General features: G+C 39.3%; 1 protein-coding gene across 2 annotated transcripts in view; it reads left to right on the top strand.

Annotated features, from left to right (window-relative positions):
- The window catches only part of ELOVL6 (ELOVL fatty acid elongase 6), a 135,765-nt gene that overhangs the window by 67,698 nt on the left and 40,743 nt on the right, over window positions 1-27,324 (top strand). For both annotated transcript variants that reach the window (XM_043438283.1, XM_043438282.1), the window contains exon 3: window positions 19,816-19,947. In XM_043438283.1, coding sequence (XP_043294218.1) covers window positions 19,816-19,947 — 132 coding nt within the window. The remainder of the gene's footprint in view (window positions 1-19,815; window positions 19,948-27,324) is intronic.

The following is a 27,324-nucleotide window of genomic DNA, read 5'->3' as shown; positions in this document are numbered from 1 at the left end:
CCATGATTAGCCTACCCATTTTCAAAAATTTTCTCAGAACAGGAGGATATCCATTCTTAACTGATAATTTAAAAAGGTCCCATCGGATAATGCCTGTGAAGAGGAACAATTCATTAAAGATCGTTCAGTTCATACACATGCTTCTGTAACTCCTGCAGCTACAGATGCTGACAATATAGGTTGTGAGGAATATACCAGAATGTACTAACTTAGAGTACTAGGGTTAAAGTTCAGCCACATCTGCCCACTAGAATAGATGTAATTAACACCAAGTTTCTCTGTGAGCCTATCTTTTCTTTAATTCTTTGTTGTATTTGTTCGGTCGCTATGTCGTGTCTGACTCTTTGCAACCCCAAGGACTGCAGCACACCAGGCTTCCCTGTCTTTCACCGTCACCCAGAGCTTGCTCAAACTCATGTCCATTGAGTCGGTGATGCCATCCAACCATCTCATGCTCTGTCACCCCCTTCTCCTTCTGCCCTCAAGCTTTCCCAGCATCAGGGTCTTTTCCAGTGAGTCGGCTCTTTGCATCAGATGGCCAAAGTATTGGAGCTTCAGCTTCAACATCAGTCCTTCCAGTGAATATTCAGGGTTGATTTCCTTTAGGATTGACTGGTTTGATCCCCTTGCAGTCCAAGGGACTCTCAAGAGTATTCTTCATCACTGCAATTTGAAAGCATCAATTCTTTGGCACTCAGCCTTCCTTATGGTCCAACTCTCACATCCCTACACGACTATCTGAGAAACCATAGGTGTGACTGGGTGGACCTTTGTCGGCAAAATAATGTCTCTGCTTTTGAACATGCTGTTTACGTTTGTCATAGCTTTTCTTCCAAGAAGCAAGTGTCTTTGAACTTCATGGCTGCAGTCACTATCCTCAGTGATTTTGGAGCCCCCAAAAATAGTTTGTCACTGTTTCCATTGTTTCCCCATTTGTCATGAAGCGATGGGACCGGATGCCATGATCTTCGTTTTTTTGAATGTTGAGTTTTAAGCTAGTAGCTTTATTCACTCTCCTCTTTTACCTTTATCAAGAGGCTCTTTAGTTCCTCTTTGCTTTCTGCCATTTAGGGTGGTGTTATCTGCATATATGTGGTTATTGATATTTCTCCCGGCAATCTTGATTCCAGCTTGATCTTCATCCAGCCTGGCATTTTGCATGATGTACTCTGCATGAAAGTTGAACAGGCAGAGTGACAATATACAGCCTTGATGTACTCCTTTCCCAATTTTGAAGTAGTCTGTTGTTCATGCCCAGTTCTAACTGTTGCTTCTTGACCTACATACAGGTTTCTCAGGAGGCAGGTAAGGTGGTCTGATATTCCCATCTCTTTAAGTATTTTCCAGTTTATTGTGATCCACACAGTCAGAGGCTTTTTTATTCTGCCCCCTCCCATCTCCAAGTCTTTCATTGCTCTCCACGACTTAAACCAGCGTTCTCAATCTCTCTCTTTCTGGAATCACTATTCATCATTCTTCCCCCCCCCTTCTTCTTGTATCCAAGTCACATTATATATGTTAAGAAGGAGGAAAGGAGAGAAAATTAAGCCACAAATTTTGGTACTGTAATTATTAATGGTAACGAATTAGTCGCCACCTGCCTTAAAACCTGTTGCAACTTTGAGCTACAATGCAGGCAGAGTTAGCTCTGCTGTTTTCAGAACTGTACATACTTTGACTTTGCCCTTTATTTCCAAACTAGCTTTCTCCACTCCAAAGCGACTGATAAGCTCCCGGCTTAGCTCATGACAAACACCACTGCTTCTTCCCACCCAAGTTCTCTTGCCTCTGTCCATCCAGCCAAAGCCTTAAGGGTCCACCTCAAAGCACCAACACATTTTTTCCTGTCAAAGGCAGAATTTGTTCCTCCATAGGATTTTTTTTTTTTTTTAATAAAAGTGAAAAGGGAAAATGAAGTCACTGACTCGTGCTGACTCTTAACGACCCCATGGACCGCAGCCGACCAGACTCCTCCATCCATGGGATTGTCCAGGCAAGAGTACTGGAGTGGGTTGCCATTGCCTTCTCCAAAAGGAATTTTTTTTTTAAACCGTTCAATGGCATGCTAACCACACTGCAAATGAAAAAGATGATTAAATTTTGAATGGATGGATAGATGTCAGCATTTTTCATCAACATGTGAAAATATTTAGGGAAACAAAGGTAATTAATTGGTGTCTTACCAATTTACGTATTAGAGAGGTGGCATTTCTAAGGGGGCTGTGTGTGTGTGTGTGTTTTACACATTTTGAAAGTATTTTTCCCTCAAAGATCTTATTTCCAACTGTAAAAAGGAAATAACAAAACAGTTTAACAAGTTGGGTTTGTTTGGTGGGTTGTTTTTTTTTTTTTGGTAGCAAAGGGAAAAAAGATGTTGACAGATAATGTACAGGCAACATTCTACAACAGGTCTGTCCTAAGAGGAGTGCTCTTCCCTGGAAAGGGATATATGACCGCGTCATTGAATCCATTGTATTAATGTAACTACTTTGATCATGACCTACTTTGACAATAGAATGATTAAAAAAAAATGGTTTTCTCACCTTAAATAAAGAGAACCTGTGATCTTTAAATTAGCATCTGAGGGGAAAGCAGAATGAGAAGCAGAGGTGTTTGCAACTCAATGATCAGAAGTCACACAATATGTGCTGGATCAAACAGATTAGAATGACACCCTTTTCTTTAGTAATGGCCTGTCTTGCAATTATAAAGTCACCATTTGTATTAGTTACGGACATACTCCATGATTCACAAAATTATTTATCAGAATTTCTGGGCACAGAGTTAATTCCCAGTTACAATTTACTTAAGGATAAAAACTGCTGAAAATTTCCCATCATTTTTAATATAGAAAAATGCTTGAAGTCTTGGTGGAACTCTCAAGAAAGTGACACAGTCCAGCCCTGGCTAAACTGTGCATAATTTCAGGATTCCTCACCAGAAAACCTCCTTTTATACCCTCATCAAATTGTAAACACAGTACACATCCCCTGAGTGTCTTGTCGGGGAGAAAGCAGTATATTCCCTTCAGTCTCTGGGTCTTGTTTGACATCAAACAAATAGATGACCAGATATTTCTCCAGATTAATTTATTGGGGATCAGCAGAGAATTGCCATTTAGGGTGTTACAACCGTGGTGAACATCAAACAAATAGATGACCAGATATTTCTCCAGATTAATTTATTGGGGATCAGCAGAGAATTGCCATTTAGGGTGTTACAACCGTGGTGAACCACATGCAAGGAAAGAAGAATGCTTTTATAAGGAAGTGGAGAGGGCTATAATAAACAGAATCCATGACTTGTCATTGACTGTGTTGTTGCCAGGAAAAGAGAGAAGTCTTTCTTTTTCCTGTTGGTCTCTGCTATGGTCACAGGGGCTTCCCTGGAGGCTCAGTGGCAAAGAATCTGCCTGCCAATGCAAGAGACGCAGGTTTGATCCCTGGGTAGGGAAGATCCCATGGAGAAGGAAATGGCAGCCCATTCCAGTATTCTTGCCTGGAAATCCAATGGACAGAGGAGCCTGGCAGACTACTGTCCATGTGGTTGCAAAAGAGTCAGACACGACTTAGCTATTAAAACAACAAACAGAACGTGGTCGCGGGACAGGGGAATTTCCCCTTCAGGTCTAAAAGGAAAAAGCCCATGAACAGTGCTCCATAGGGTTTCTTATCAGAGATACAAAAGCTAAACTGCCATGAGATATCAACTCTGAGCACTGGAAAAGACCATGAAAAACAGTCCAGACCAGACATGGTCGTGGGACAGGGGAATTTCCCCTTCAGGTCTCCGGACTCTATTTAATTGAGGTTTCTGTTCACTGATTTTTACAGTCTCCAATTCATGTATGTCCTAAAATTACTTTCAGAACCTTGAATTATTTTTATGACTTGAATCAGCAACCGAACTAAAGGAGAAATCTTAAAGGAGATGTGGCCTTACTGAGCGGCATACTTTCTGGGCTTCACACTCTTCGGCTTAGACGGTGGAAACTTTCTATGTACCAGATAGATTAGCCGAGGTCTTTTTAGGTCTCCTTTTCGTTCCTTTTCTCCCTCACGGCATAATTTTCTTTTTCACAACTCCTTATGTCTGACACGTACATACTGCTGCTTCTGCTGCTAAGTCGCTTCAGTCGTGTCCAACTCTGTGCGACCCCATAGACGGCTCCCCCATCCCTGGGATTCTCCAGGCAAGAACACTGGAGTGGTTAGCCATTTCCTTCTCCATGGTACAAACATAGTAGCCATTAAAACAAGATCACTGATATAAAGAGGCTTCAGGTCATCTCCTCATGGGGTTCATTAGCAATTATCCTGTGTGAAATGCTACCTACATGAAAGTTTCACCATTTTCAAACCTGTCTGACTTCCAAAGGAGTGCAAGTCATCTGGCAGAGATTTTGATGGGAGACTCAAGCTACTAAGTGCTGGTTTCAGTGTAATCCCAGGAGTTAAAAGGAAAAAAAGTTGAATATATATATATGTATATACACACATACACTCATTAAGAAGTTTTGTTAGATAGAACAGTAAATATCAATACGAATCATAAACAGGTACACAGAATAGGCCAGAATAGGAAAAACATGTAGGAATGTTTTGGAACAATATAGCATTATGAAGAAATCCAGATTTCTGAAGACAAAAGGTAAATCTATTGTTTTGATTAATTATGGACTAATTTTTATTAATCACGCTGACAGAAATAAAAGGGGAAGAAAGCGTATATACAAGCATACCCGTATTGCATTTGGGTGGTCCTTATTTGGGTGGTTAGTTACTTGTGTGTGCTAGGTCACTTCTGTCGAGTTTGACTCTTTGCAACCCCATGGACTGTAGCCCACCACGCTCCTCTGTCCATGGGATTCTCCAGGCAAGAATACTGGAGTGGATTGCCATTTTCTTCTCCAGGGGATATTCCCAACCCAGGGATCGAGTCCACATCTCTTATGTCTCCTGCATTGGGAGGTGGGTTCTTTACTGCTAGCACCACTGGGAAGCCCTATAACTATTGTAATGGGGCTGTTCAATCACTATCTGAATAGTGTTCAGTTCAGTTCAGTTGCTCAGTCATGTCTGACTGTTTGCAACCCCATGGACTGCAGCACACCAGACATCCCTGTCCATCACCAACTCCCAGAGTCTACTTAAACCCATGTTCTCTGAGTCTGTGATGTCATCTAACCATCTCATCCTCTGTCGTCTCCTTCTCCTCTCCCCTTCAGTCTTTCCCAGCATCAGTGTCTTTTCAAATGAGTCAGCTCTTTGAAACAGGTGGCCAAAATATTGGAGTTTCAACTTCAATATCAGTCCTTCCAATGAATACTCAGGACTGATTTCCTTTAGGATGGACTGGTTGGATCTCCTTGCAGTCCAAGGGACTCTCAAGAGTCTTCTCCAACACCACAGTTCAAAAGCATAAATTCTTCAGCGCTCAGCTTTCTTTATAGTCCAACACTCACATCCATACATGACCACTGGAAAAACCATAGCCTTTACGGATCTTTGTTGGCAAAGTGGTGTCTCTGCTTTTTAATATGCTGTCTAGGTTGGTCATAACTTTTCTTCCAAGGAGCAAGCGTCTTTTAATTTCAAGGCTGCAGTCACCATCTGCAGTGATTTGGAGCCCCCAAAAACAACGTCTGTCACTGTTTCCACATCTATTTGCCATGAAGTGATCAGACCAGATGCCATGATCTTAGTTTTCTGAATGTTGAGGTTTAAGCCAACTTTTTCACTCTCCTCTTTCACTTTCATCAAGAGGCTCTTAAGATCTTCGCTTTCTGCGAAGGTGGTGTCATTTGCATATCTGAGGTTATTGATGTTTCTCCCAGCAATCTTGATTCCAGCTTGTGCTTCATCCACCCCAGCGTTTCTCATGATATACTCTGCATATAAGTTAAATAAGCAGGGTGACAATAGGCAGCTTTGATGTATTCCTTTCCCAATTTGGAACCAGCCTGCTGTTCCATGTCCAGTTCTAACTGTTGCTTCCTGACCTGCATACAGATTTTTTAAGAGGCAGGTCAGATGGTCTGGTATTCCCATCTCTTTCAGAATTTTCCACAGTTTATTGTGATCCACACAGTCAAAGGCTTTGGCGTAGTCAATAAAGCAGAAATGGATGTTTTTCTGGAACTCTGTGGCTTTTTCAATGATCCAGCGGATGTTGGCAATATGATCTCTGGTTCCTCTGCTTTTTCTAAAAACAGCTTGAACATTTGGAAGTTCACGATTCACATATTGGTGAAGCCTGGCTTGGAGAATTTTGAGCATTACTTTACTAGCTTGTGAGATAAGTGCAATTGTGCGGTTGTTTGAGCATTCTTTGGCATTGCCTTTCTTTGGGATTGGAATGAAAACTGACCTTTTCCAGTCCTGTGGCCACTGCTGAGTTTTCCAAATTTGCTGGCATATTGAGTGCAACACTTTCACAGCATTATCTTTTAGGATTTTAAATAGCTCAACAGGAATTCCATCACCTCTACTGGCTTTGTTTGTAATAATGTTTCCTAAGCCCTGCTTGACTTCACACTCTCCGTGAGTGACCATACCATCGTGGTTATCCAGGACATTAAAACATTTTTTGTACAGTTCTTTTGTGTATTCTGCCACCTCTTCTTAATCTCTTCTTCTTCTGTTAGGTCCTTGCTGTTTCTGTCCTTTATTGTGCCCATTTTTGCATGAAATGTTCCCTTAGTATCTCTAATTTTCTTGAAGAGATCTCTAGTCTTGCCCATTCTGTTGTTTTCCTCTATTTCTTTGCACTGTTCACGAGGAAGGCCTTCTTACCTCTGTTTGCTATTCTTTGGAACTCTGCATTCAGATGGGAATATCTTTCCTTTTCTCCTTTGCTTTTCACTTCTCTTCTCTTCACAGCTATCTGTAAGGCCTCCTCAGGCAACCGTTTTGCTCTTTTGCATTTCTTTTTCTTGGGAATAGTCTTGATCCCTATCTCCTGTACAATGTCACGAACTTCCGTCCATAGTTCATCAGGCACTCTATCTATCAGATCTAATCCCTTGAATCTATTTGTCACTTCCACTGTATAATCATAAGGGATTTGATTTAGGTTATACCTGAATGCTCTGGGGTTTCCCTGGTGTCTCAGAGGGTAAAGCGTCTGCCTACAATGTGGGAGACCTGGGTTTGATCCCTGGGTCGGGAAGATCCCCTGGAGAAGGCAATGGCAACCCACTCTAGTACTCTTGCCTGGAAAATCCCATGGACGGAGAAGCCTGGTAGGCTACAGTCCATGGGGTTGCAAAGAGTCGGACACGACTGAGCGACTTCACTTTCACTTTCTTTCATTTTGAATGGTCTGGTGCTTTTCCCTACTTTCTTCAATATGAGTTTGAATTTGACAATAAGGAGTTCATGTTCTGAGCCACAGTCAGCTCCCAGTCTTGTTTTTGCTGACTGTATAGAGTGTCTCCATCTTTGGCTGCAAAGAATATAATCAATCTAATTACAGTATTGACCATCTGGTGATGTCCATGTGTAACGTCTTCTCTTGTGTTGTTGGAAGAGGGTGTTTGCTATTACCAGTGCGTTCTCTTGGCAGAATTCTATTATTCTCTGCCCTGCTTCATTCTGTACACCAAGGCCAAATTTGCCTGTTACTCCAGGTGTTTCTTGACTTCTTACTTTTTCATTCCAGTCCCCTATAATGAAAAGAACATCTTTTTGGGGTCTTAATTTTAGATCTTGTAGGTCTTCATAGAAACATTCAACTTCAGCTTCTTCAGCATTACTGGTAGGAGCATAGACCTGGATTACTTTGATACTGATTGGTTTGCCTTGGAAATGAACAGAGATTATTCTGTCCTTTTGAGATTGCATCCAAGTACTGCATTTTGGACTCTTTTATTGACTAGGATGGCTACTTCATTTCTTCTAAGGGATTCTTGCCCATAGTAGTAGATATAATGGTCATCTGAGTTAAATTCACCCATTCCAGTCCATTTTAATTTTAGTTCACTGATTCCTAAAAGGTTGACGTTCACTCTTGCCATCTCCTGTTTGATCACTTCCAATTTGCGTTGATTCATGGACCTAACATTCCAGGTTCATATGCAGTATTGCTCTTTATAGCACTAGCCCAGGAGAAAGGGGCAGTGACCCCACAAGAGACTGACCCAGACTTGCCCGTGAGTGTCCAGGAGTCTCCAGCAGAGACCTGAGTCAGTGGTGGCCTGCTGCAGGGTTGGGGGCACTGAGTGTAGCAGTACATGCATGGCATCTTTTGAAGAAGGTCCCCATTATCTTCATTACCTCCATGTAGATTGGCTCCAGGTAAATAGCAGGGAGGGAACACAGATCCACCCATCAACAGAAAATTGAACTAAAGATTTACTGAGCATGGCCCTGCCCATCAGAACAAGACCCACTTTCCCCCTCAGTCTTTCCCATCAGGAAGCTTCCATAAGCCTCTTATCCTTCTCCATCAGAGGGCAGACAGACTTAAAACCACAATCACAGAAAACTAACCAATCTGATCACATGGACCACAGCCTTGTCTAACTCAATGAATGCATGAGCCATGCCATGTAGGGCCACCCAAGGTGGACAGATCATGGTGGAGAGTTCTGACAAAATGTGGGTCCACTGGAGAAAGGAATGGCAAATCACTTCAGTATTCTTGCCTTGAGAACCCCAAGAACAGTATGAAAAGTATTAAGTACCTACTTACTGGAAATCAGTGGAGAAATAACTCCAGAAAGAATGAAGGGATAGAGCCAAAGCAAAAATCCACACCCAGTTGTGGATGTGACTGGTGATAGAATCAAGGTCTGATGCTGTAAAGAGCAATATTGCATGGGAACCTGGAATGTTAGGTCCATGAGTCAAGACAAATTGGAAGTGGTCAAACAGGAGATGGCAAGAGTGAAAGCTGACATTCTAGGAATCAATGAACTAAGATGGACTGGAATGGGTGAATTTAACTCAGATGACCATTATATCTACTACTGTGGGCAGGAATCCCTTAGAAGAAATGGAGTAGGCATCATGGTCAACAAAAGAGTCCGAAATGCAGTACTTGGATGTGATCTGAAAAACGACAGAATAATCTCTGTTCGTTTCCAAGGCAAACCATTCAATATCATGGTAATCCAAGCCTATGCCCCAACCAGTAATGCTGAAGAAGCTGAAGTTGAACCGTTCTGTGAAGACCTACAAGACCTTTTAGAACTAACACCCAAAAAAGATGTCCTTTTCATTATAGGGAACTGGAATGCAAAAGTAAGAAGTCAAGAAATACCTGGAGTAACAGGCAGATTTGGCCTTGGAGTACGGAGTGAAGCAAAGGCAAAGGGCAAAGGCTAATAGAGTTCTGCCAAGAGAACGCACTGGTCATAGCAAACACCCTCTTCCAACAACACAAGAGAAGACTCTACACATGGACATCACCAGATGGTCAACACCGAAATCAGATTGATTATATTCTTTGCAGCCAAAGAAGGAGAAGCTCTATACAGTCAGCAAAAATAAGACTGGGAGTTGACTGTGGCTCAGATCATGAACTCCTTATTGCCAAATTCAGACTTAAATTGAAAAAAGTAGGGAAAACCACTAGACCATTCAGGTATGACCTAAATCAAATCCCTTATGATTATACAGTGGAAGTGAGAAATAGATTTAAGGGACTAGATCTGATAGACAGAGTGCCTGATGAACTATGGACGGAGGTTCGTGACATTGTACAGGAGACAGGGGATTAAGACTATCCGCATGGAAAAGAGATGCAAAAAGGCAAAATGGCTGTCTGAGGAGGCCTTACAAATAGCTGTGAAAAGAAGAGAAGTGAAAAGCAAAGGAGAAAAGGAAAGATATTCCCATCTAAATGCAGAGTTCCAAAGAATAGCCAGGAGAGATAAGAAAGCCTTCCTCAGCGATCAATGCAAAGAAATAGAGGAAAACAACAGAATGGGCAAGACTAGAGATCTCTTCAAGAAAATTAGAGATACCAAGGGAAAGTTTCATTTAAAGATGGGCTTGATAAAGAACAGAAATGGTATGAACCTAACAGAAGCAGAAGATATTAAGAAGAGGTGGCAAGAATACACAGAAGAACTGTACAAAAAAGATCTTCACAACCCAGATAATCACAATGGGGTGATCACTCACCTGGAGCCAGACATCCTGGAATGTGAAGTCAAGTGGGCCTTGGGAAGCATCACTACGAACAATGCTAGTGGAGGTGATGGAATTCCAGCTGAGCTATTTCACATCCTGAAAGATGATGCTGTGAAAGTGCTGCACTCAGTATGCCAGCAAATTTGGAAAACTCAGCAGTGGCCACAGGACTGGAAAAGGTCAGTTTTCATTCCAGTCCCAAAGAAAGGCAATGCCAAAGAATGCTCAAACAACTGCACAATTGCGCTCATCTCACACACTAGCAAAGTAATCCTCAAAATTCTCCAAGCCAGGCTTCGCCAATAGGTGAACTGTGAACTTCCAGATGTTCATGCTGGTTTTAGAAAAGGCAGAGGAACCAGAGATCAAATTGCCAACATCTGCTGGATCATCGAAAAAGCCACAGAGTTCCAGAAAAACATCCATTTCTGCTTTATTGACTATGCCAAAGCCTTTGACTGTGTGGATCACAATAAACTATGGAAAATTCTTAAAGAGACGGGAATACCAGACCATCTAACCTGTCTCTTGAGAAACCTGTATGCAGGTCAGGAAGCAACAGTTATAACTGTACATCGAACAACAGTCTGGTTACAAATTGGGAAAGGAATACATCAAAGCTGCCTATTGTCACCCTGCTTATTTAACTTATATGCAGAGTACATCATGAGAAATGCTGGGCTGGAAGAAGCACAAGCTGGAATCAAGATTGCTGGGAGAAACATCAATAACCTCAGATATGCAGACGATACCACCTTTATGGCAGAAAGTGAAGAAGAACCAAAAACCCTCTTGATGAAAGTGAAGGAGGAGAGTGAAAAAGTTGGCTTAAAGCTTAACATTCAGAAAACTAAGATCATGGCATCTGGTCCCATCACTTCATAGGAAATAGATGGGGAAACAGTGGAAACAGTGAAGACTTTATTTTGGGGGGCTCCAAAATCACTGCAGATGGTGATTGCAGCCATGAAATTAAAAGACGCTTGCTCCTTGGAAGGAAAGTTATGACCAATCTAGGCAGCATATTAAAAAGCAGAGACATTACTTTGCCAACAACGGTCCATCTAGTCAAGGCTATGATTTTTCCAGTGGTCGACGTATGGATGTGAGAGCTGGACTGTGAAGAAAGCTGAGCACCACAGAATTGATGCTTTTGAACTGTGGTGTTGGAGAAGATTCTTGAGAGTCCCTTGAACTGCAAGGAGATCCAACCAGTCCATCCTAAAGGAGATCAGTCCTGAATATTCATTGGAAGGACTGATGCTGAAGCTGAAAGTCCAATACTTTGGCCACCTCATGCGAAGAGTTGACTCATTGGAAAAGACCCTGATGCTGGGAGGGATTGGGGGCAGGAGGAGAAGGGGATGACAGAGGATGAGATGGCTGGATGGCATCACCGACTTGATGCACATGGGTTTGGGTAGACTCGGGATTTGTTTCTGGACACAGGCCTGGCGTGCTGCGATTCATGGGGTCGCAAAAAGTTGGACACAACTAAGTGACTGAACTGGACTGAAGTACCTACAGCTAAAGATTGTGCTGTATGATTGAGCATTTGAGTGCATTTACTAAACAAGAGTCCATACCATCTAGAAATTTCTATTTATCTGGTGGTTAAACAGTGCAGTGTTACCATTATACCCATCTATGGAGGTCTGTCAGAATATGAAGTATTATTGGATTACTGTTGAAGTTTTAGGGAAGTCATCTATCCACATTAAATAGTAAGTGGGCCTGGGGCAAGTCATTATTCATCTTGACTGTAATTGAAACTTTACCAAAGAGATACCAGGATGGAAATCCAGTTTTAATCCGCTTAAATCACCCTTTTGGCTAAAGAGCAATTCTCTTCTAGCAAAGTGGAAAAATTATAACATTCAACTATGAATGATAAATTTTTACTCAGTTAATGCTTCTTCAGATGCCTCCTCTTACCAGAACCCTAAACTTAGTTCTAAATTAACTCAAAGCATTATTTAACATTTTTATTTTTTGTGTATTTACTCATTTTTACTACAGTTTTTAAAGTTTATACTCCTTTTGCAGTTATTTCAAAACATTGGTTATATTTCCCATGTGTAAAATACAACCATGTAGCCTATCTTACATCCAACAGTTGATTTCTCCTACCCTCACACCTTTATACTGCCCCTCCCCTTCCTTTCCCGTTAACCAGTAGTACTCTATATCTGTGAGACTGCTTCATTTTTCTTATATTCATTACTTTGTTGTATTTTTTAGATTCCTTGTAATATCATCCAGTATTCTTTCTGTCTGTCTCATTTCACTTAGCATAATGGCCTTCCAAGTCCATCCATTGTTGCCAAAACATTATTTAAATTTCACCACAGTGGAAGATTTATGTAGGATACAATAAGTAACTTGTTTTTTATTACACTATTTATACTCAGTTCCTTTTATTGACTGGGGGCTTCCCAGGTGACACTGTTGGTAAAGAACCTGCCTGTCGATGTAGGAGACGTTAAGAGATGTGGGTTCAATCCCTGGGTCAGGAAGATCCCCTGGAAAACTAGTGATTCCCACTAGTGGAGAAGGGCATGGCAACCCACTCCAGTATTCTTGCCTGGAAAATCCCCATAGACAGGGGACTCTGGTGGGCTACAGTCCATAGCGTCACAGAGAGTCAGAGACAACTGAAGCAGTAGCACTCATTATTGACTGCCTGGGACCCAGATAGAGCCTAGACAATTGATTTTTGTTTACCTACCTGCTTGATCACAGCCATTTCAATTTTTGGTAGTTTTGACCAATATGTGTGAATGCAGCCACGTGACCCTGAACGACCAACGTCATCAGCGCTCTCCACCTCATTTCCTTTTCTGTAGAACAAGAACATTTGTCCCTCACAGTTCTCAAATTCTGCATGTTTATAGTGATTAACTTGGTTGCCCTAGCTGTGGAATTGAAGATTCACAAAGAGATCTTTAGTAAACACGTGAAAAAGGGAACAGCCCTGGCCAGAAACCTAGCAGTACCTTAGGACTAATTCTCATTCTAGAACTGAAGAAATTTGAGGAAAGAATATAGGGGGAAGACTTTTATTCTTTGGTTAGTTCTTCAGGGCCCATTATTTTTCCCTTAGGCTAGAATGATAGGATCATGTAGACATTCTTAAGTTGGTTCATAATTGTGAGTAATATAATTGATGTAACTATAACTGAACTTGGAATTAGAGTGAATGAGCAAGAGAAAGAATAATAAATCGTTGAAAGGAAGAGTTTCAGTGATACATATAGTGAATTCATTCTGAAGAGGATTTGGATCAAAGACTTCCCACTGCCCAGAAAATGTGGCAGTTGAAACAAAGGTGTAGAGATTCCTGTTCATCTTTTTACAAACAGTGTGCTACAAAGTTACACAGTAGCCTTGTAGTTCTATAAAGGGATTTAAGGAATTCTTATAACACAGCAGATAAACTTTTCTTACCATAGGACTGAGGCTACTTAATTTCTAAGTCAGGTTCCTTGGCCATAACATGAAGAAAATGTCTTACCTACGTTAAGGATGGTTAAGAGAATTAAATACCAGAGCTTTTTAGCACCATCTCTACCCCCAGGAATCACTCCTTAAATCATAATATTATGATTATTGTCACTTATCATTACCTTTCATTTAGAAAAGAACATATGCTTTTGCTTATTACTACTGTCTACATTAACTTAATAAATCTTGTTTTTCTTGAGTGAATCCTTATGTGCACATAAGTAGAGATAGTGATTCTGAGTTTTAAAGTAATGCCATACACTTTCAAACTTCAAAGGAGTAAAGCAATAAATGTATTTATGGCCAAAACTGCTTTATTCTTCAAATATTCAATAGTTAACAGTTTCCGTAAAATTGTCTCACTTTTCTGCTTCTCTTTGAAATACAGAAATAGTCTCTTTCTTTCTGGAGGAAGAAAATGGATCTTGTTTTTTTTTTTTCTTCTAAATATTTTATTCTTTAGTTATTAAGACATTAATTGGGAAAGGGAAAGTGAAAAAGTGAAACTGCTAGTCGCTGAGTTTTGTCCGACTCTTTGTGACCCGCATGGACTGTAGTCTTTTCCTCTGTCCATGGAATTCTCCAGGCAAGAGTCCTGGAGCAGGTAGCCATTCCCTTCTCCAGGGGATCTTCTCAACCCAGGGATCGAACCTGGCTCTCCCACATTGCAGGCAGGTTCTTTTCCATCTGGGCCACAACTGTTGATCTTCTCAGTGTTCTCTGAGCTTCCGTGTGCTTGAGTACATTAATTATATTTTCTCTTATCAGAAAATTCAATGTGACACGATCATGATCATTCAACAAACATTTATTAAGCACTAGTCTGTGCCAGGTCGTATGTTTCCAAGAGTTTGTGACACTCGGTGGAAGTGATTTATTTAAATCTATTTACCAGTTGATTTCAGAAATCACCACTTTATTTGGTGGTGGTCACGAAGTCAATCGCTTGCAATCACTGGAAGAAGAGTGACGCTGTGTGAACAATAAGGTCTCTTATGAGTCAGCAATACGTGACAGTCATTGGGGGAAATATACAAAGCCCTTTACAAGTAATGCTCTTTGGGTGAATGCATTTTTCTTTTTGTATTACATCTCGGAACTTATTTTTCAGCCCTTGAGTGAGGAATACCCATTTTAAAAGAAACATTGCTTTATCATATCAGAAAGTACTCACTTGTTCAGTTATTTGTAATACATGGCCTCTGTTACTTTCTATTGAATTGTACTCTACGAAAACTTTGTGGTTTTGTTCTTTATGGCATTATCGATAGTATTGTTCACTTCTCCTTGGTACACTAATAAATGTGCAGGATTTGCAGATTCTATTCTATTTACCTAGACCTTACTGACTAAAAGTCCCACCTAAACCTAACAAAAAGAAAAAAGGACTCATAAGATCCTGTGTTTCATCTTTTTTTTTATTACTCTCCTTTCATCTCTCCATTATTTTTTCTTTTTTATCTTTTTTATTTCTGAAATTTATTTTTCTGAAAATATTTTAGACTTGTTAAAAATTACCATTTTTAGATTTTCATTAAAAATAACAATGTAACAACTAGGACCTATTGTGTAACACATGAGACTCGACTCAGTCCGGTGCCAACCTAGATGAGAGGGAGGTTTGGAGGAGAATGGATATGTGTGTGTATGGCTGAGTCCCTTCACTATTCACCTGAAACTGCCCCAAGATTGCTAATCGGCTCTACCCCAATACAAAATAAAAAGCTTAAAGTTTGAAAAATAATCAGCTTACTAATATATGAGGAAGCCAATTAAAAAATTATTATGTTATTTGACACAAATGAAGATGGACGTTAGCTGAAAATTTCCTATGGATTCTTAGATAATTTAGTAGTAAAAATGGGTGAAGTTCTGTTAGATTCAACTGTCCTTAAAACTTGATTCTCTTGAATTTGCCTTTTGGCTTAGAATGCCTGAGCTCTTGGTTGTTCTCCTAATTTCATACATTATGTTGATAAAACACTCTTCAAAAACAAACAAGTTCTTTAAAAGTATTTGTTGGTGGGTAGGTATTTCCTGAAATGTGAGTTCTTTTTTTTACTTTATTTTTTAATTGAGGGATAACTGCTTTACAGAAGTTTGTTGTTTTCAAACCTCAACATGAATCAGCCTGGGTATACAGCCCCTCCCTCTTGAACCTCCCTCCCATCGCCCTCCCCATCCCACCCCTCTAGGTTGATACAGAGTCCCTGTTTGAGTTTCCTGAGACACAGCAAATTCCTGTTGGCTATCGATTTTACACATGGTAATGTAAGTTTCCATGTTACTCTTGCCATACATCTCACCCTCTCCTCCACTCTCCCCAGGTCCATAAGTCTGTTTTCTATGTCTGTTTCTCCGTTGCTGCTCTGCAAATAAATTCTTCGGTACCATCTTTCTAGATTCCGTATATATGTGTTAGTATACAATATTTCTCTTTCTCTTTCTGATTACTTCACTCTGTGTAATAGGCTCTAGGTTCATCCACCTCATTAGAACTAACTCAAATGTGTTCCTTTTCATGGCCAAGTAATATTCCATTGTGTATATGTACCAAAACTTCTTTATCCATTCATCTGTCGATGGACATCTAGGTTGCTTCCGTGTTCTAGCTATTGTAAATAGTGCTTCAGTGAACAATGGGATACATGTGTCTTTTTCAGTATTGGTTTCCTCAGGGTATATGCCTAGGAGTGGCATTGCTGGGTCATATGGTGCTTTTATTTCTAGTTTTTTAAGGAATCTCCATACCGCCATCCATAGTGGCTGTATCAATTTACATTCCCACCAACAGTGCAAGAGGTTTCCCTTTTCCCCACCCCCTCTCCAGCATTTATTGTGTGTAGACTGTTTGATGAGGGCCATTCTGACCTGTGAGAGGTGACATCTCGTTGTAGTTTTGATTCACATTTCTCTAATAATGAGTGATATTGAACATCTTTTCATGTGTTTGTTAGCCATCTGTATGTCTTCTTTGGAGAAATGTCTGTTTAGGTCTTTTTCCCACTTTTTGATTGGGTTGTTTATTTTTCTGGTATTGAGTTGTATGACTGCTTGTATATTTTGGAAATGAATCCTTTGTCAGTTGTTTCATTTGCTATTACTTTCTCCCATTCTGAGGGCTGTCCTTTTACCTTGCTTATAGTTTCCTTTGCTGTGCAAAAGCTTTTAAGTTTAATCTTATTTACTGTTGTTTTCATTTCCATTACTGTAGGTGGTGGGTCATAGAGGATCTTGCTTTGTGTCCAGTGTTCTACCTATGTATTCTCTAAGTTTTATATAGTTTCTGGTCTTTCATTTAGATCTTTAATCCATTTTGAGTTTATCTTTGTGTATGGTGTTAGGAAGCATTCTAATTTCATTCTTTTACATGTAGCTGTCCAGTTTTCCCAGCAGCACTTATTGGAAAGGCTGTCTTTGCCCCATTGTATATTCTTGCCTCCTTTGTCAAAAATAAGGTACCCATTGGTTCAGTTCAGTTCAGTCACTCAGTCGTGTCAGACTCTATGCGACCCCACGGACTGTAGCATGCCAGGCCTCCCTATCCATCACCAACTCCTGAAGTTTACTTAAATATATGTCCATTGAGTTGGTGATGCCATCCAACCAAATCATCCTCTGTCATCCCCTTCTCCTCTTGCCTTCAATCTTTCCCAGCATCAGGATCTTTTCAAATGAGTCAGTTTTTCACATCAAGTGGCCAAAAAGTATTGGAGTTTCAGCTTCAGCACCAGTCCTTTAGGATGGACTGGTTGGATCTCCTTGCAGTCCAGGGGACTCTCAAGTCTCCTCCAACACCACAGTTCAAAAGCATCAATTCTTCCCTCGGCTTTCTTTATAGTCCAACTCTGACATCTATACATGACTACTGGAAAAACCATAGCTTTGACTAGAAGGACCTTTGTTGGCAAAGTAATGGGTTTATTTCTGGGCTTTCTATCTTGTTCCATTGGTCTATGTTTCTGTTTCTGTGCCAGTGCCATACTGTCTTGATGACTGTAGCTTTGTAGTATAACCTGAAGTCAGAAAGATTGATTCCTCCAGCTCCATTCTTCTTTCTCAAGACTGCTTTGGCCATTTGGGGTCTTTTGTGTTTCCATATGAATTGTGAAATTTTTTGTTCTAGTTCTTTGAAAAATGCCATTGGTGATTTGATAGGGACTGCATTGAACCTGCAGATTGCATTTGGTAGTATAGTCATTTTCACAATATTGATTGTTCCTACCCAGGAACATGGAATATCTCTCCATCTGTTTATGTCATCTTTGATTTCTTTCATCAGTGGCTTATAATTTTTTGCATACAGTTCTTTTGTCTCCTTCAGTAAGTTTATTCCTAGATATTTTATTTTTTTTGTGTTACAATGGTGAATGAGATTGATTCCTTAATTTCTCTTTCTAATATTTCATTGTTAGTATATAGGAATGCAAGTGATGTCTGTGTACTGATTTTGTATCCTGAGACTTTGCTAAATTCACTGATTAGCTCTAGTAATTATCTGATAATATCTTTAGGGTTTTCTGTGTATCTTGTCATCAGCAAACAGCGAGTTTTACTTCTTCTTTTCCAATCTGGATTCCTTTTATTTCTTTTTCTTCTCTGATTGCTGTAGCTAGGACTTCCAAAACTATGTTGAATAATAGTGGTAAAAGTGGCACCCTTGTCTTGTTCCTGATCTTAGGGTGAATGCTTTCACTTTTTTCCATTGAGAATAATGTTTGCTGTGGTCTTATCATATATGGCCTTTATTATGTTGAGGTAGGTTCCTTCTTTGCCCATTTTTTGAAGCATTTTAATCATAAATGGGTGCTGAAGACACCCATTTATGTGGATGTGTTCCACATAAGATGTGTTCCATCTTTTTTTTTTAAATCCCCTTTCATCTCTCCATTCTTAATACTTCCTCAGTTCTGTTTGTTTCTTAGAGTATTTTAAAGCAAATCCAAGACATAATTTCACCCATAAATATTAACAGATAAGAATTTTTAAAATTATGACTGATAACTTTCTAATTTTATTAAAGAATTTTTTAAAAAGAAAACAGTCTGTTCAAATAAGGATCCCCAAAAGTTCAACATGTTATATTTAATTATGTCTCTCAAGTTGCTTTTAATATAGAACAGCCCTAGATTTTGATTTCTTACCACTGACATTTTGAAGAAAGAAAGTCAGCTGTCCTACAGAATGTCCTGGGCTTCCCAGGTGGCTCAGTGATAAAGAATCTGCCTGCCAAGCTGGAGACATGGGTTCAAAACCTGGGTGGGGAAGATCCCCTGGAAAAGGAAATGGCAACTCACTCTAGTATTCTTGCCTGGAAAATCCCATGGACAGAGGAGCCTGGCAGGCTACAGTCCACAGGATTGCAAAGAGTCAGACACAACTTAGAGACTGAATTACAACAGAATGTTTCACAGTTTGGCTTTATCCCCTATCTTTCCTATAGCAGGTAGAAAAATCAGATATTTGATGAGATTCAACCTCAAGGTTTTAGGCCACTGTACTGTAAGAAGTTCTGTGTTCTTCCTATTGTATTGTATGATGTCTGACAATTAGGCTTATTATTAATGATTATACTGAAATTTAATACCTGCCTTCCCTGGTGAAGATGTCAGGAATCCATCTTTTGGGAGCCATAATTCATGTAGCTTGATTTTAGTGTCTTAAGTCATTAAGTGTTTCTCCAAAATCCTTTTTTAGTATCATTAGTCTATTAGGAAGATGCCATTTTTAAAGGCTTTCTTGTCCTAGGATACAGGTCTGTCACCTAGTTTTTCTATTTCCAATAAAATGGTCCTTTTAAATTAATCTGTCTGAATTGTCCAACAAACTCTGAAAATTAATTCTCTTGGTAAAAATGTTTCTTTTTGTGCTTCAGTACCATGTTGATGAAATATTTAGAGTTACAGAGCCCCAAAAGAAAAGACATCTATCCTGACATGAGTTAGCCTGCATGGCCTACTTTATCAGGGGAGGAGTCAATAGCCACCATGTTGCCAAATGGACCAAAGTATCTCTCTTCAATGAAGGGGGCACATTCCCAAGAGTATATTTTCAGTGAGTTTGAAGAGAAGAGTGGTATAAAAGTTGGTGAATAAATATAATTCTAAAGAATAAAGATAAATTGCTTAAAGATCTTTATTTCACAAGATTTTGTTTTTCTCCCTGTTCATAGGAAGAAATCTTTCCTGTTTTCGGCTCTGTATGCTGCCTTTGTCTTTGGTGGTCGGCACCTAATGAACAAACGGGCGAAGTTTGAACTGAGGAAGCCATTAGTGCTCTGGTCTCTGACCCTTGCAGTCTTCAGGTAGGTTGTTTTTTGTTTTTTTTCCATTTTCCAAATAAAATCCATCTATTTCATCAGATTAGCTGAAAGACAACAACGCTTAATCCTGCATCTCATATTGTTTATTATTAAGGTTGTGAAATAACACCACATCCCGAGAGAAAGGCTTCCTGCAGCCAAGCTTGCCATGCTCTATTCATTTTGAGAACCCTCTGTTCATTTTGAGAAGCCGTCTCCTCTCTTGTCCAAACTGTGCATGCGGTAACTCAGTTTATGTCTTAGGACTGGAAGCAGTACATCAGTTCCATTTTTTTTGGCGTATAAATGTTGATGGGGTAAATGGAAAGCTGCAACAGTAAACTGTGGGAAGGGTATGGCAGTGTTCAGATGGGGTGGGCATATGCTTACTGACTGATACATAGTCAAAAGTGACTTTTGGGCATTTAATGAGACACTGGACCAGAGAATGCTTCTGTTCCATATCCCCAAAGCATCCTCCACCTGAACTGACTAACAGGCATATGCTTATGCATTCAGGTCTTACTTTGCATCAGACAAAACTCGTCATAGAGGCTGGTCAGGATCAGGCCTGGTCTCTCCAGAAATATCTGCCAGCCAACATACAGACACACTCCTGGAACCCTGAAGGAACATGTCTAGTTTTGTAATATTTGGTGATTTGACAATCATAAGATGAATTAGCACACAGCTGGTATCCAAACAGGTGCCAGAACTTAACTACAGTGCTAACAAAGGCACCTAGAATAGGTGTTTTGCTTGTCAAAACAAGCAGGTTGATAACTAGGCTTGGGGTGGGTAGGGAAGCAGATATAAATATGCTACAGAATAAAAACCTATTCTTTCTAATATATAGGAGTATTTATACTTTTCTTGTATTACATATTAACAGTTCTACTTCTCCAGTGGTTCAGGGGTAAAAAGTCCGCCTGCAATTCAGGAACCACTGTAGACACGGACTTCGATCCCTGGGTCAGGAAGATCCCCTGGAGGAGGGCGTGGCAACCCACTCCAGTATTCTTGCCTGGAGAATCCCATGGACAGAGGAGCCTGGCGGGCTACAATCCATGGGGTCGCAAAGAGTCGGACATGACTGAAGCGACTTAGCATGCACCACTAAGGAGAAATACATGGAATCATTAAAAGCCTCATTAGTCACTTAAGGCTATTTAAAGATGATCAGGCTGGAAAAGGATTTTCACAAACTTTGATCTGCACATTTCCATCAGGCTGGCTCCCTGCATCTGAAACACTGATCTGCTTGCTACTGCAGGCACTCTATATTTTGGGGCATTTCATAAGGCACTACATGGGAGATACTTGGGATTTGAACCGATCACTAAAGACTCCTTCTGTTTCATATGTATCAGGTCCTCATTCTCTAATACAAAGCAGCATTTTCATTTTTATTTACATTGAAGGTTCACAGTCTGTCTCACCTTAAGTACTTTGATATTTGAAGGAAAAATTATCTTGATGATGCCTTTCAGCATTTTATAGATCTTTCAACATCCCCTGAACCTTTATCTTCTGTTTTTTTTAACCTTAGCACATATAAGAGGGAAGAAGAAAGTCCAGGGACCCCCATGCACCTGTTCTCCTGCTTAAGCAGTTATCAACACTGTTTCATCTATATTCCCACCAACTTCTTCCTTGACCCAAATTATTGGGAACTATTACAGACTCAATTACTTCTGAATGAAATGATACCACTTCTAAAAGTTAAGTAGCCTTACTAGACTGGTCAGTGTCATTATCTCACCTAAATTAGTAATAATTCTTTCTTATTGAGTGTCCCATTTTCTCCAGTCGTTTCAATTTTTTTTTACAATTTATTTTTAAGAATTTTGACCCAATGGACATATACACACTACTATATATAAAATAGTCAACTGATAAGGACCTAAAAAAAAGTAAAGAATCCTCACCCAAATGGGTCCACACTTTTCCATTGGTTGATTTAACTTAGAGGTTTTACCCTTCCTTCCACTTCCAATCCATTGTTCAGATAATCCAAATTGTGTCTCTTTTAGAGTTTCCCCCAGACAGGATGTTACTGATTGCGTTCTTCTGAAATCCTATATTCTTTGTTAGTCAACAGAGCTAGAAATTTTATTATATTTAGATTTAATAGGACTTTTTATAAGAAGTTAGTGAAACAAAAGCAAGGATAAATACTTGATTCTTTGGTCATATTTAGCAGTTTCAAAAAAATTAATTTGATTACTTAGCATTTGAATAATAATGGGTGTTTTTAAGTATCATTATGAAGTTACAGAATTATACTTTTTTACATGTCAGTGAGTGTGAGGTGAATTTGGATTTGATGTATGGTAGTCCAATGCTGCTATTCTTTTTGTTGCTAAGTTAACCCCTGTTTGACCAGAGGGAGTGCCTTCAGATTGGCTCCTGAATCCTTTCCCCATCCTGAGTAGTACTCATAGCTTGATTTTGTGTATGTGTGTGTTTTTTGGGGTGTGTATGTGATTGGGGGTGGGGGTGGGAATGACAAGCCGTTCCAGGCCAAGCATGTTGGCATATTCTTGTCCAGAACTGGAATCAGTCATTTCTCAAAAGATCCCAAATTCCTTTGGGAGAAAGAGATAGTATTTAGAAATAACTCTAAGTACTAGCGGTAATTATTGTCACTAAGTTCTTATTTTTAGGCCTCTCAGAGAGCAGAAATAGAAAATTATTCATTATTTTGAAAGAATGTATCCAGAGTTAGTATTCATACTTCTGATTCATATTTATGACTAGAGAGTTTTTACTTAATAGATTTCTCCTTCTTCCTATGCCAAAACCCAGGTTCCCAAGGTCAGTACTTACTTACATGATAGAACATATGCAATAGTCATTAACACTACCATCTTTTTTTAGATTGACAAGTTCCTGTTTCACCTTCAGTTTCCTTAATTCTATCGGTTAGTTCACTTTCTTCAGAGCCATGTATAAAATTTTGTATAAAATTTTAAAAGCTGAAACTACAGAAAGGTGTCCAAGCATGGACTGTCTTGGATCATATAAAAATTGATCATAATATTCTAATCAGTTATTTGGAAATATTATAATGGAATTCTGTGGTTGTATTAATTGAACATGGTCCCATGTTAGGAAGAGTATATTAAGGTTTCTCTGTGCTTAATTCTGATCAACAGTGCATTGAATGAAAAGGCTAAATACAGAATGAATTTTTTAATGGAATGTTTATGTAAATTTTACTCCTAGACATAAAACATATGCTGTTCATTAATGCATTTAAGTATTTGTAAAAATATCTAAAAAGATAATAGAAGAAAATATACTCAATTCTTACATCTATGGAAAGGGAGAGGAGACAGGTTTTTAAATGCCCATTATTTACTGGAGAATAAGCAGAAAAAACTTCAGAGCTTATAGAGATTGGTTTTAGTGAACCAGTAATCTAGAGCAAAAAAGATTTAAATTTCTTGTGATGCCTTGTCTTCTTATTCAAAGAAACGAAACAAGCATCATGTTGACAGCTCAATTCTGGATATTGGGTGTTTATTATTCTTTGTGCTTTACTGCATTTACAGCATTTTCTAAAATATACACACATGCATACACAATCTCATACACAGCTTAGAGAATCTCAAGTGATATTTGCTCTTTTAGAATCCAAATAGCTTTTGAATGAAATTGACATAAAGCATCAAAAATTTATATAAAGCATAAAAAAAATAAGCTCACAGACAAATGTTTTTATGAGTATTAATAAAAATTCTCCAATCTAGGTCATATATTAATAAAATAACCTTATATTCTTATTCTTATGAATAATAATGTTATTATAAGAATATGTTTGTAGAAAATTACGACTCTTATTTTACTATAATTCACAAATTTTCAAATTCGCCTATAAATGGTGTTTAATATATAAGTATATAAAGTCCTTACACAAGAGATTCCTGCGTGAGATGGCATGCAATTATGTAGGACCCTAAGAGCCACTGCTTGCCACTAATAGGATGTCATGGATTTGGAAAAAAGAGGAGAGAGAACCTAACTTTACTGTTAGAGGAATTAGAAATAAGGGAGAGAAGAGTAAGATTTTGCTTTTGGAAAATCACTGAAAAGATTTTTTAATGTATATTACTGCTTAAAACAAATGTCTTTTCCCCAGTTTTTCAAGCCTGCCTGTTAGCTCCCTTACAGTAACTAGAGACCCAGCTTAGACTTATTTCCGGATACCCCAAACTGTGTTTACTCATGAACTGAGACAACTGGATGGAAATTAAATCAGATATGTAGGCTCCCTAAGCAAAAAGAAACCCCTCCTTTTTACTGCTCTGTTTCAGAAGGAGGAAGGGGGTGTTAGAGGATTTGGTGAGCATTACCTGTAGCATGTTTTCTTTCTTTATCTTTGGATTTTGACTGAATAGAACAGCAGTTTTCATATAGGTCAAATACATTGTAATTTATTGAAGGCTGTCATAAGTTTTGACGGAGTAGATAGGATATGATCGAGTGAGGTTTTTCCCAGGTCCACCATGGCTTTATTTCATTGAAGAATGACTTCTCTGGGGTTTTCTTGAAAATTTCTTCCCATTAACCTCAAGCCATGCCTCCCCTTTTAGACCCAAGCCATCAGCTTCTGTATCAGTCTTTACGGATAAGATTAGGACATAGCAACCTACAACCCAAGGATAAGCATTTTCTTATTTGATGAGACAATTCCAGGTGGCGTTTGGCCCTAGATATTTGGATATTTCCTTAGGGTAAATGCTGAAAAAAATTCTGGTAACTTGAACTAGTAAATCCTGAGATTACTGCTTATGGCAGACAGCCTCAAGCCCTTCAAGGTGCCAGCCACCCATTCTTCCTGAGTCATTAAATCATGTTGCTATGGCATCTCAGCAGGGTTACTTCTGTTGGTTTGTAAAGGACTTTCTGTGTACTGATTTAATAACTTTAAATCCTTCTAGATTGGGTGCAGATGTGCATGCTTCCGATTCAAGCAGTCTTTACCAGGTCTCTGCCTGGCAGAGTTTTCTTCTCACTGGCAGAACAAGGAGCCTTTTTCTAGGTCTCTGACCCAGAGCAGATCAAAGGACAGGTGTCTAGTCGTGCACATTAGAATAAGTTAATTACTTTGTGCTGCATATTTGTAGACACCAGTATCACACCTGCTTCAAATTTACTTATTCCTGTCTCCTGGTGACTCACTCTGGCCTCAATTGCTTTAGGCTTTATTTGTTCAAAGCCAGATATCCTCACTTTACAGTTGGACTTTTTGCCATGTTATTATCCAGCAGTTTTCTCTGTTGAAACTCATTTGTATTTCCTGGCCTTTTTTTTATTTTGTCATTGAGTTTCATCTTCCGCTTAAGTATAAAATATATTCAAAGTGAATAGAAAATTACTTTTTCTTTAGTAAGAGTTCCATGAACAAAGGGCTTATATATACCATAGGACACATTCAGAAAACTGTGTTTAACAGAGCAAAGATGCACATGAATGATACTTGGTCAAATCTACTTGTGGTTTTATACACCCATCAGTATTTAATATTGGAAGAATTATTGGCAACTGCCTTATTTTTAAAGAAACAGGTATATAATAAAACCAACTGAAACTGTTCAGATGAGAAAAATATGACATTTTAAAAACCCATATTGAAGGAGTTAAGTACATCATTGACCTATAAAGTCATGAAACATTGAAAATAACAAATTTCAGAACTGAATTTATACTCACACGCCTTGTATCTAGTGCTTTGTTATGGTTTCCAGAAGTGGTCCCTCTTAATCCACAGAGAACATTACAGACGATGATAACAGTGATATTAATATTATGAAGGAAATGAATACATAAACTATAAATGTCATGGGGAAAAACTCCTAGTTTTTCAACAACAGGTTATAAACTTCACATTTTTAAAGACACAACATCAAAAGGCCAAATGTAACAAAGCAGAAGATATTTCTAGAAAGCATATACTGAGTAGCAAAAAAAGGCAAGCTGATGAATAATTGTGGCAATGTGATACCTTTTGTGAAAAGTTTAATAACCCATAAATTATAACACTACATTGTATTTATTAACGTGTATAGTAAAACATTAAAACAACATTTCAAAAGTTCAGGCTAGTGGTTCTTTCTGGGGACTCAGGGAGCCCAGTGAGATCAGAGAGGGTCTGCGGGAGGCTTGCCCTGATTTTGTATGACCTTGTTATTATGAAAAAGTTAAATAAGAAAAAAAAAAACTGTTCGATACAAGTATGGATAGCAAATTTTTTTTAAGTTGAAAGGAAATAATGAAAAGAAGTCAGTTTAAAGGAAAGCTAGCAATTGTAGTCATTTTACAAGATTCTGACAAAATGCTAGTGTACATTAAATAAAGCAAGTTTATGTCAAAACACAAACTTTGAGCCCTGTTGATCCAAACACACACCACAATAATGGCAGATTTATAGTTAGAATTAAAATGGTTTTTTATATATTGTTTTTGTTCAGTTGCTAAGTTGTGGCTTATCCTTTGTGATCCCGTGGACTGCAGCACTCCCGGCTTCCCTGTGCTTCACTATCTCCTGGAATTAGGTCAAACTCATGTCCATTGAGTTAGTGATGCCATCCAACGATCTCATCCTCTGTCATCCCCTTCTCCTCCTTCCTTTTATCTTTCCTGGCATCAGAATCTTTTCCAATGAGTCGGCTTCTCACACCAGGTAGCCAAAGTATTAGAGCTTCAGCTTCAGTATCAGTCCTTCCATTGAATATTCAGGGTTGATTTCCTTTAGGATTGACTGGTTAGATCTTGCTGTCCAAGGGACTCTCAGGAGTCTTCTCCAGCACCACAGTTCAAAAGCATCAATTCTTCAGTCTTCAGCCTTCTTTATGGTCTTTATATACACATTATTTATTTATGTTTGTTCTGGGTCTTCATTGCTGCTGTTTTCTCTAATTAGTCACTCAGTCAGTTGTGTTAGTTGCTCCGTTGTGTCCAACTCTTCGCAACCCCGTGGACTGGGGCTTGCCAGGCTCTTCTGTCCATGGGATTCTCCAGGCAAGAATACTGGAGCGGGTTGCCATTTCCCTCCCCAGGAGATCTTCCTGACCTAGGGATTGAACCCAGGTCTCCTGCACTGCAGGCAGACTCTTGACTGTGTGAGCACCGGGAAGCGGTTTGATGTGTACATTACTTATTCATGTTTGATTGCTCTGGGTCTTCATCCGCACTTTGCTGCTGCTGTTTTCTCTAGGGGTGGCACGTGGCTTCTCCTCGCAGTGGCTCCTCCTGTCACTGAGCACAGGCTCTAGACACTCAGGCTTCAGTAGTTGCAGCCTGTGTGCTCAGCTGCTCTGTGGCATGAGGAATCTTCCCAGACCACGGATCAAACCTGTGTCCACTGTTTTGGCA

This window comes from Cervus canadensis, chromosome 19 (genome assembly GCF_019320065.1).
Source record: "Cervus canadensis isolate Bull #8, Minnesota chromosome 19, ASM1932006v1, whole genome shotgun sequence".
In the NCBI taxonomy this organism is placed as follows: Eukaryota; Metazoa; Chordata; class Mammalia; order Artiodactyla; family Cervidae; genus Cervus; species Cervus canadensis.
Note: the sequence above shows the minus strand (reverse complement) of the source record. Positions and strands in the feature narration are given on the sequence as shown.